Source organism: Akebia trifoliata, chromosome 11, assembly GCF_017979445.1.
Source record: "Akebia trifoliata isolate Shusen 1 chromosome 11, ASM1797944v1, whole genome shotgun sequence".
NCBI classification, from domain to species: domain Eukaryota; kingdom Viridiplantae; phylum Streptophyta; class Magnoliopsida; order Ranunculales; family Lardizabalaceae; genus Akebia; species Akebia trifoliata.
The window spans coordinates 271,256-283,311 of NC_141385.1; the positions used below are offsets into that span (position 1 = coordinate 271,256).

At 35.5% G+C, this 12,056-nt stretch overlaps 1 protein-coding gene across 1 annotated transcript; it reads left to right on the top strand.

Moving 5' to 3' along the window:
• Nucleotides 1-1,535: 1,535 nt before the first annotated feature.
• On the top strand, nucleotides 1,536-3,950 carry SVR7 (pentatricopeptide (PPR) repeat-containing protein). Its single transcript, XM_086457204.1, has one exon. It carries the CDS (start codon nucleotides 1,597-1,599, stop codon nucleotides 3,727-3,729), a length of 2,133 nt encoding a protein of 710 aa, XP_086313330.1. The 5' UTR covers nucleotides 1,536-1,596; the 3' UTR covers nucleotides 3,730-3,950.
• Nucleotides 3,951-12,056: the final 8,106 nt, after the last annotated feature.

Genomic DNA, 12,056 nt, shown 5'->3' on the forward strand with positions numbered 1-12,056 from the left:
CCATTAGGTCTTTAATTGGACTTATATTTGTGTTACCTAAGCTTACAACATTATAAGTAAAAAATATTCTGGTAAATAATTACATCAAACAGTATCCCTAAACTAATTATAGTGAACTTTTTTTTTTTGTACGCGTCTTATAATGGGTATCCCCACCTTTGGGTGAGACTAATCCCAAGGTCACATGCATCACCCCCTCGGAAAGCCCTACGTGCAATTGGTTGAGTCCAAGGTCAATGGCGGATTTAGAGTGGGGGCAATGGGGGCACTTGCCCCCATAAGAATTTTCAAACCTTCTTTGGAGTAATGAACTATTGCTCTCCCAATTTGTTTTATACTTTTAGTTGCCCCCACAAAATAATTTTCATTGTTATGTTGCCCCCACAAAAAAAATTGCAATCTTCGTTGCCCTCACAAAAAATCTTTCACTCTTACATTGCCCCCACATGAGTTAAATCCTGACTCCGCCCCTGTCTAGGGTCAACTGAACTTTGGAGGGTGGCCCCAAGAATTTGAGGGTAGCAATGCCAAATTTTGGCATGATCAACTAAAAATTGCACTCCAAGATATTAAAGTCATCCCAAATATAAAATATGTTATATCTTAAGTAGCATTAGATTTAACATATCTCAAAATGTAGAAAAGTATCTTTTGAGTTAAAAATAAAAAATAAAAAATTGTTCTGGTGTGACCTCAAGTTGGAACCTCATTCTACACTTCTTAACGTGAAAGTGGATAGGAACTATAGATGCTTTTTTCACTAGTATTATGATGAAAAAAAAAAAAAAAAAAAGCATCAATAGTTTTCATAAACTTTCACGTCAAGAAGTGCGATATGAGGTTCCAACTTGAGGTCACTTCAATATTAGTAAAAAAAAATGCCTTTTAGAATATTTACTTTTATCAAATTGACATCCAAAACACAATAATCTCATTTTTTTTTTATAGAAAAAACATTGGAGAGGTAAGTGTCAAATATAAATTTGTTTTTCGTAATACTAAATTGAGAGAAACTTATATAAAATTGCCATTGAAGTTACTCTAATGACCTGAATTTAAATGATAAGGTACTAAGACAAAGATTTATAATTTCTTTTCCAATTAAAAATCTCAAATACAAATGCCAAAATGAGATCTGGCCATACCCACTTGTACACTACACACACCTACATTACCCAATTCATTCCACCTAGTCCAAGCCACCAACTAGCACATAGAGAGCCAGTTTGTGATAGGATTAGTACTGGATTTGTAAAATCAATCAAACCTGAAACCACCTAATTTTGATTGATTTGGTTTGATGAATCAAATCAATTTATTATATATTTTTTTCATGGTTTATATTTAAAATTTGGATTACTATATTAAATTATTTATATTTATCAAATAGGGATTTAGGAAAAGCCAACCACAGAAATGAATTATCTCTACTTGGTACTTACCCTTACGAACCAGATTTATTCTAGGGTGGTAAAGCACGAACCCGAATCCGAACCGAGCTAACCAGGTAGCATACATGGCTATACAGTATACACTCGATAAGTTGTTAAGGTAATTTGTCAACCTGTCAAAAACCAGCACACCAAGAGAGGAGAAATGGCATTCCATCTCTCCTCTTCACCTTCCTCTCTCTACTGTGACCACAAATCTCTCTGCAACTCTCTTTCTCCTTCTCAAGTTCTCCAATTCACTACAACTCCATTTTCATGGAAGCCCAGAAGCTTCGATCATCCTCTCAAACACAACTCTCTCATCTCTCAACAAAGAAACTCTTTCTTCTCACAGGTCTCTCTGCAAGACCCAATCCCTCAAGAATCTCAAAACCCACCAGAAAATCCTCCTATAACTCAAGAATCTCGAAACACGACCTCTTCCTCCAAAAACTATGTCTGGGTAAACCCCAGAAATCCCAGAGCTTCGAAGCTTCGGGAGAAATCCTTCGATGCTAGGTACGCTTCTCTTATGAAATATTCTGAGTCTCTGAATTCTTGTAATCCAACCGAAGAAGATGTTGTTAACGTTTTGAAAGGTTTGGGCGAGTACCCATTAGAACAAGACGCTGTAATTGTTCTCAATAACATGGAAAACCCCGAAACAGCTGTTCTTGCTCTTAAATTCTTCCAGACAAAATTGAAACCGAAGAGGGAAGCAATTCTTTATAATGTGACTTTTAAAGTGTTTCGAAAAAGTAGGAGTTTTGACAAAGCAGTGTTGTTGTTCGAAGAAATGCTCGAGAGAGGTGTTAAACCAGATAATGTTACGTTTTCTACGATAATTAGCTGTGCGAGGATATGTTCTTTGCCAAATAAGGCTGTGGAGTGGTTTGAGAAGATGCCACAATTTGGGTGTAATCCTGATAATGTGACATATTCGGCTGTGATTGATGCTTATGGACGAGCGGGTAACGTTGATATGGCTTTGAGCTTGTATGATCGGGCAAGGGCGGAAAAATGGCGCCTTGATTTGGTGACGTTCTCGACGTTGATTAGGATTTATGGTATGTCGGGTAATTTTGATGGGGCTTTGAATGTGTATGAAGAAATGAAGGCTCTTGGGGTGAAGCCAAACTTGGTTATATATAACACATTGTTGGATGCTATGGGGAGAGCCAGAAGGCCATGGCAGGCGAAAGCTCTTTATAAGGAGATGATTAACAATGGATTTGTGCCGAGTTGGGCGACCTATGCATCTCTTTTACGGGCCTACGGGAGAGCCCGTTATGGGGAAGATGCTCTCAATGTGTATAGAGAAATGAAGGAGAAGGGATTAGAGTTGAATGTAATACTATACAACACCATCTTAGCAATGTGTGCTGATATCGGTTACACTGACCAGGCCATTGAGATTTTTGAAGACTTGAAGAAATCTGAAAATTGTGAACCTGACAGTTGGACATTTTCTTCCTTGATTACCATATATTCATGTAGTGGGAAGGTTTCGGAGGCAGAGGGAATGTTGAATGAGATGTTGGAGGCCGGTTTTGAGCCTAACATCTTTGTCCTGACATCGCTTATCCAATGTTATGGAAAAGCGAATCGGACAGATGACGTTGTGAGGACATTCAATCGTCTGCTAGAATTGGGTATCAAACCAGATGATCGATTCTGTGGTTGTCTTCTCAATGTGATGACCCAAACCCCAAAAGAAGAACTTGGGAAGTTGGTTACATGCATCGAGAGGGCTAACTCAAAATTGGGTTATGTGGTAAAGCTACTAGTAGAGGAGGAAAATGTTGATGGGATGTTCAAACAAGAAGCCAACGAGCTCTTTGGTACCATTAGCAAAGATGTGAGGAAGGCTTATTGCAACTGCTTGATTGATCTTTGTGTTAACCTTGATTTTTTGGAAAGAGCTTGTGAGCTATTAGATATGGGGCTTACTCTTGAGATATACACAGATATCCAATCAAAATCTCCGACGCAATGGGCCTTGCATTTGAAGAGTCTCTCACTAGGGGCAGCTCTGACTGCATTGCATGTTTGGATGAGTGACTTGTCCAAAGCACTGGAGAATGGCGAGGAACTACCTCCTTTGCTTGGAATTAATACAGGCCATGGCAAGCACAAGTACTCGGACAAAGGGTTGGCAAGTGTTTTCGAATCCCATTTGAGGGAACTAAATGCTCCATTCCATGAGGCCCCAGACAAAATTGGCTGGTTTTTTACCACAAAAGTTGCAGCTAAGTCGTGGTTGGAGTCTAGGAATTCACCTGAACTTATCTCTGCTTAATCCTTATGAGGGATTTGGATGTGAGGAATACCTTTTTGCTTCCACCCCATATTATCTTTAAAACGGTGTGTGGATCCTCTCTCAAATTCTCTCTTTCTGTGTTGTTCAGTTTCATAGAGAGCCCAAATTCATGTATGGCGTCTAATTTACCCTTCACTCGGTTTTATGTCTTAAGTTTTTGTACTGAAAAAAAAATATATGCATTGTGAGTTTTGCCTTTATTTTTTCGTGGCACACTTGAGGTGGCATTGTGACATTCATCTGATCTGAATTGCGTCGATACTGTGTGAGTAAGCACGATACTGTGTGAGTACCTTGTGCAAAATGGAGATTTCAGATTACTAAGGATCTCACAGATCAGCGCCCAAGAGAACCAGGAACGAGAAACAGAATGCATGGCGAGAGCTTCAGATCGACAAACAGATCAAAAAAGGAAATTTGAGAGATTAGGAGCTTATGTCACAACCTGTTGCTTTGGAAAGGCTTTTGATTCTTATGAAAGGTGTGTTACCAATGGTGCCAACAAACATGTTTCTTGATTTCTTTAATAAGAGTTGTTTATGGGTTCTTCTCCATAAAAGCTTGGATTGAGAATTGCAGGGCAAATAGTTGAAGTATCTCTATAAATACTGCAACAGCGGTTGTGGTTCTCACTGGTGCCATTCTTGCTAGAATTTAGGCTTCTGCAAAGAAAGAGTGGCGGTTGGATCTTGTAACTAGATGCAACACCTTCTATCAATGATGTGTTGCCAGGTTGGTTAAATCATAATGGAGATCCACCATAATAAAGCATCTATAACCCATCAAAACATGCGCCTGCCTGCGCTCACACACACACACACACACCTGTATGTGATGTGTGTAAAAATCTGTATGTTGTCGTGTTTAAACACATCACATACAGATCTTAGGAGGGTGGACTGAGTTTTATATTATTATTATTTTTTTCGGTGGGGGTCAGTTGACCTCTAGTTTTGTTTTGTTGTTTTTATAAGAGTATTAAGTGTCATATGCACACCAATCAAACTGGAAGGAAAAATTTATAGGTAATAAGAGATTAAGTTTGTTTTATGATCCTAAATGTTGAGTATTCAAGAAGCATTATCTTAATAAATTGAGTGCAACAAAGATGAGGATGTTGAGATGGCTGAGTGAAAAAATTAGGAAAGACAATTAGAAATGGATGCACTTGAAAAAAAAAAAAAAGTAGAGAGTAAAACCAATAGGTGATTTTAAAAGAAAGTAGGTTGAGATGCTATGTACATGTTTAATGAAGGCTGATTATTAGAAGGGATTATTCAATTTAAAGGTCGAATAATGTCTCTCTCGTACATTTTATTTGGATTGAGAGAAATGAAGATAAAAAAAATTCATTAAAAGAAAATTAAACAAAAAGAGAAGAAAATTTTAAGTTTGGAGAGAAGAAATGGAAGAGTTGTAATTTTTAGTGCTCTTATTAGTTATAAACATTTATTTTCTCTCAATTTCTTTCCGATTTGGAGAGGAAAAACTGGTTCGTTTTTCACTCCATTAATTTTCTTCTCTCTCCCCACTTGATAATCCAAACAAGAGAAATGGAGAGAAACTCACTTTTTTATCTTTCCTTTTCTCTTGATTTCTTTTAATCCAAACAAACCATTAGGGTTGACTCTTATGTGCCGTTGTTCTAGATGAAGTTAAAGGTGGGTTGACAATGCCATTTGACTCTGATGATTGATATATAACTATACAAAAATGGGAATACTTAATTGAATGCTGATCTCTTACTTCAAGGAGTTGGATTGCAATCTTGTTCCTCTAGTCTACTCCAAACATCATCAAGTGTCGATCCATGAATATTGGGACATCAACAAGATCCGTTTGATTGATGATTTGCAATAGTTGGCTTTGTTGCATTTTTCGCTTTAAGATCAAGGATACCAACCCATAATGAAAATTACTGATCCAGAAAAAAAGAATTTACCAATCAGGCTCATGGATTGCAATCAAACTCCTGGGAGTACTGGTACTACATATTTAGATTAAAATTAAATACCAAAAGATGGCAAGCACGTTGATCTACCACAAAAACGTGACATCAACAAAACTATATATGTTTATGTGTAAATTTTATTTATATAACAAACATTGTAACTCTCTTTCTCAGAATCAAATTGATTCTATCCACCATGGGAAACTGCATAGATATCTTGGTCTCACCTTGTTATCCACCTCAAGAGAAGATCAAAGTTGTGATCTTCAATGGAGGAGAAGAAGAGTTCAAGGCTTCAACTCCAATTGATCAGATAACTTCAGGGCCTTACGATGGCTACACATTGGTGCACCATGCAGAGCCTCACTTGCCATTGCCTTCAGACAGAAAATTAGTGTCTGGGGAAGTCTATTATCTCATTCCAGAACTCACTTTGTCTTGCAGCCCTCCAACCCCTCAAAAAATGGATGGTGCTGAAGCTTGTGGTGGTGGCCATAGTATTAAGATCATCGTGACGAAGAAGCAATTGGCTGAGATTCTGTCTAATAATGGTGTAAATGCGCCTCCTTTGCTGGAGGAGTTCGCGGTCCAAGTCATGGAGAGGTGTCGAAAATGGAGGCCAGCTTTAGCCACAATACCAGAGTTGCAAATTTGTTAGAATTGGGCTTTGGTCAATTAATTTTAGTTAGAAGATATATGTTAGATGAAGATTCTAAAAGAATGAGTGGAAGACCTAAAGAATGGGTATAGCGATAGTGTAAGCGAATATATAAATGGGCATAATTTCAATAAGAGTCGCGATCCAAAATGGTGTCCCGTTTGTATAGCAATTTCAGGTGTCTACGTGAGACATTTTGGATGGCTTTAAAACTAATAGGGATGTGTACATGGTGAGCCCGATGTGTTTTAAGCACCAACTAAATTTTGGCACTAGACACCTTTCCTATTCCATAGGAATGGGAGACCCATTTGGATCCCAACTCTTTCAATAACAGAAGATATGACTTTAGATAAAATTGATTGGATGTTCATTTGACCCAAATCATTGGGATAAGAATTTTAATTTGATGGCTATTTATTGTTTTTATTTTCCTTGTAAGAAAACCTAATTTTCCATGACCAATTGTATATTTTAGAAAATGGAGGTGTATTTCTGTATTTTGAATTTTGAAATTTTGGGTACTTTTTCAGTGTGTAGAATACTAGATTACATATAGATTTCTATGGTTACTCTCGCCGTTCTATTTATAATTCTTTTTTCTTTTAAAGAAGGGAAAGATACAAAGGAAGAACTCAAGATCTACAAAAAAAATAGTAGAGCAAAGTCTAATTAACAAGGAATCGGATAGGATATCAATTTGTTTTCTTGTCCCGGCAACCAACTGCAACCTAAAGATGATCTCGCTAAACAAAAAACTACTAAATTCTTTGAACAATTTGCTCCACAAGAAAAAGCTTCAATGTTAGAGATCCTTACCATGACGAATAATGTTTATTCATTTCTTTGTGAATGTCCTTACATTTTTTTTTTCCTGCTAATATGGTCTCATTTATCCCTCGGAACCAACAAGGGGTAGTATAAGAATATTCACTTACTATCTATTGACCTTATATTTAATTGTTGTTCGAAATATTAATTAACGGTTGGAATCCATCGACTCATGAGAAAATACATGATCCCGACAGTTTAGATACAATATCCAACAATTGAGATTTATGCGTATCTTGATAACACATATCTCAAGGAAACTTATCTTGATGATGAATCTCAATTGTTGGATATATTATATGTAAAAAGTTGGAATAATGTGTTTTTTCCATGAGGCATTTTTCATTAGTCAAGGGATCCTTTGACCCATTAATTAATCCAGTACTCAGTTCCTATATTTTTTCGAATCATTTATTTTTAATTTTATCTTTGCTAGTCCTTGAACTCATCCATCTTAACATTATTATCTCTACAATACTCAATTCTTTAAGATGTTTTTTTGATAGATTAATGTTGGAGTGACATCAATAGGGGACATCTTGACATGGTGGTGTGTGCATGGCTATAGATGCATTTTCTCTAAGATACGAGTAAAAAACATTTACGAACATGTGCATGCCACCACGTCAAAGTGTCCCCCTTCGAGGTCACTCTAGTACGACTCTTTTTGATAACCCAACATTCTACTCTATAAAACATAGTTGGTCTTACTAACCTTCTGTAAACTTTTCAAATCTGTTCATTTATATAATAAATATAAGGTAATAAACTTGAACATTTCGAAGTATGTTTAAGGCATCAATATTAATTAAAAATTCTTTAATCTCGTCTCAAAAATACTTAACTTCAAATTCTTTTAGGAAATTGACCTTGGCAACTTCTTTAATGGAGCATTCTCCATTTATAAATTTATTAAAAATGAAGATGAGCTACCTTAAAAATATATTTGATACCCTAAAAAGCACTTTTAGGTGCCAGAAACGTGGCAAAGAGGACAGATTCCATCCCAAACATAACAAAATTGGTTTCTTGGAAGTTATCCCTAGTGATTTGGCCACCTAAAATGTCTTGAGCACTAACCCCAAAAGCCAAAAGAATTTGTGCCTTTCCCCTCTATTCAATCCAAATGAAGAGCAACTTATAAAATGTGTGATGGGAAAGTTCATGGAATCAGATAATTCCTTGCCTTTCGGCCTGGGTTTTACAACCCCCCCTGTGTTCCTTCTTCAGTTAAATACAAAATATTTGTTACTTTTAGGTGCAGGAACATGAAGCCGACTAGTCAGAGCTCGACAACATTTGGGGGATTTTCCTTATTTAATGTTCTAATGACCAAGTTGCCCTCGACTTTTGTGATTTTCTTTCATAGTTTATATGCGATTATAATAACATTATATGCTAATCAATGAATTAATCTTCTCTAATGTTTATGCGATTATAATAACATCTTTAACCATTGTTCTTCATAATTTTTTCCCTAATATTCAAATTTCAAGAATCAGATAGGATTTCCAAGAGATTGAAGAGTGGATGTTGATAAAAATAAAAACATCTAAAAGAGTAGTGATAAATTGACTTGAAAAAAATTCAATTGCTTGACATAACATGCGCACAAAATCATAGATTTTTTTTTTTTACTGAGATACACAAAAAAAAAGATTTATGATTCTGGACACATGTCATGTCAAACGATTGTCTTTTTTTTTTTTTCAGTAAATTTATCATTATTTAATCTAAAAGCATCAGCTATACATGAGTCATGATGAATGCACATTATAAATCTTACGCAGTCTGTATGTGATTGACGTGACAATGGTACAAAATTATAGATTTAAGATTTTGTGCCTTTGCCACATCAACCGTGTAAAGACAACGTATCATTTACGTGCATTCATCATAAGTCTTTGTACATTCATAGAAATTTGCTCAATTTATTTACAATATTTATTTGAATTAACCAAATTGAAACCCCACTCTAAATAATTATCGAATCCAAACTTTCTTGCTATGCTCAAGATTTTGTTAAGGTTATTTTCGTCAATTCAAAAAAGTCGTAGGCCATTCAATTAAAAATTAAGGGCAATTCCGCCATTTCCATCAGACAAGGAGAATATTTCCGTATTAAGATGAATAATTAAGGGTAATTCCGTCATTTCAAACAAACAATAGGAATATTTCCGTAGTTGGTCAAATAGAAAAAACGAAATGTGAGATAATGTCGAGGCTACTTTGGGAAACATAGCCAGAGTTAAAAATAAAATTGGATGAAAAGTAAAGCTAACTGTAAAAACTCACATTTCTGAAATTCTAAAACAAACATTTCGAGCAGAGAATCTTTGCAGAGAGGGATAACCTCTCTGTCTCTCTCCAAAAACCCTTTAAAGACTCAGCTGAGCTCGACTTCTCTCTGATCTCAGCCATGGCGATCCCAGAAAAGCTTCTGAAATTCAAGTTTCATTTCATCTTCGCAATCCTTCTCTCTATTTTCCTTCTCTCTCTCTTCCTTATTGCTCCAAGGTTTCTAACCATTCTTTCTTACTTCTGGCCTCTTTTCGTCTCCACAGCTCTATTTCTCATCGCTGTCGTCCTCTTCGGTCAGATTTCTCCACCAGTATCTGACACTTCCGTCGAGAAAACCGGAGAAGGTCTCTTAGATTACGTTGCTGGACAGCCGGAACAAATCGACGAGCTGATTCAGAGTTCCGGGTGAATATGTGGCGTTTCACTCAACTCGCTCTTGTATCCAACTCTCTCCTCTCTCTCTCTCTCTCTCTCATCACTTGTTTCGTTTTTCTATTTGGTAAGGGACTGAAGGACACGAAGAAATGTAAATTTCGAAGAAAGAATAGTGTTAATGACAGTTGGGTCCCTTCTTTTTTTTTTTTGCTTGTTTTCTTTCGCTGTATTATTGTTGAAATGAAATTAAGATATCCTTTTGCCACGTATGCCCTAACATTTCGGTAATGTAGGCTGATTGATCCCTCCCTCACTGGATCACCTCTCAAATTCAAATTCAAAAATCAAAACCACCGACAATATATATATATTTTAATTTTAATAGAGAACATTTTTTTGTAGTTAACAAAAAAAGCTAGGCAAGTACGGTTGTATTTTTATAGCATATAAATTGAAAACTGAGCAATTTACATCATGATTTGAAATCTCGTCCAAGATCAAGATGACTCGTCCGATTAGTCTTACTATTGTCCACCAACAAGATGGATATACGAATTTAAAATCATGATTCATTTGTCTCATTGTTGAATGAGACTACTCTAGACAACCCAATCTCAATCTCAATCATGGATGAGACGTCAAAACAAGATTTAAAATCTTGATTTACATCGAAAATTCTTGGATAGGACTATCAATTGGACTTAATGAGTCTTATCCACTCGGCTCAAATCTATCAAAAAAACCTATAACTATGAGCCTACGACCTTGATCTTGACTCATATTATTGGGGGAGGGCTTATAATTTATACGCCCATAATTTTGAGTCAGACTTTGGTGTACCATCGTCCAATCCATTTTGCAAGGAGGCATTAGAGAAAAATGAAAATGTAGATTAGCATGGGGCATTTTGGGTACAAAATTTAATTTTTCAGGTGTATTTATTGCACTTTAACATATGCCCTAATGTTACTTGTTAACAAAATCCATTAAAATAAAATATTAAATTTTTTGACGAATTTGTTATTTTATCATTGATCCAACATTATCGATAAAGAACATGATGTTGATTAATGGCATTTGCGGTGGAAATGAGAGTTTAATGAATTAAAACTAGAAAGCGAACGGATGAAACGAGAATTTAACACAAGGGAGAGAAGACAATTAGATGGATTTTAGGAATACTTAATGTTAATGAGAGATAGGATGATAGGTGTTTCTCTATCTTTTATTTTAAAAACTATAGATATAAGGATATTTTGTTATGTTAAGATGCAATAACAATTTACCTAAAATAGATGAATCTTAGCCTACCTAGCCCATAGAGTAAGATGCACTGGTATTAAAAATTAAAATAGACTAGAAGGTGTCATGTGCAAACACGCATGCAGCTATGGGATTATCTGTGATTTAAAATACTAAGGATGGTTTTCAAGATTACATAAGAAAAAATATTTATTTTGTAATTTTGAAAACTAACCCTGATTTTTGGGATGGATGGTGATTTTCTTAAGTTTTTACTAAAATGACCCTATTTATATTAAATTTAAATATAAAAGTGAGAACATTTATTACTGATACTCACAAAGAAAAAATTAACATTTCACAATATAACTAAATATTATTTACAGGGGCGGAGTCAGGATTTAACTCATGTGGGGGCAATGTAAGAGTGAAAGTTTTTTTGTGAGAGCAATGAAGATTGTAATTTTTTTTGTGGGGGCAACATAACAATGGAAACTATTTTGTGGGGACAACTAAGAGTGTAAAACAAATTGGGATATAATAATTCATTACTCCAAAGAAGGTTTGAAAGTTCTTATGGGGGCAAGTGCCCCCATTGCCCCCACTCTAAATCCGCCCCTGATTATTTACCAATGAATATATATATATATTTTTTGATAAATTAATGTAGCCTAATGAACCAAATTGAACTAGGTTTGACCAAATTGATAAATTTTCGTTCCAATGTTTGATTTAATTTTTTATTATTATTTATAAATGATGTGGTATCTATGCTAAAAAGTATATTCAAGTTCTGGGCCACAAATTGATTATTCAGACTTCAGAGATCAGTTTGATCATATTTGCCAACCTTTTTATTCAAGTTGTGGGCAACAAATTTAATGGTCAAGATTGAAGATCGTAACAGTTGCGCAGTCCCTTTAGCATTTTCCACTGTATGTATAATTG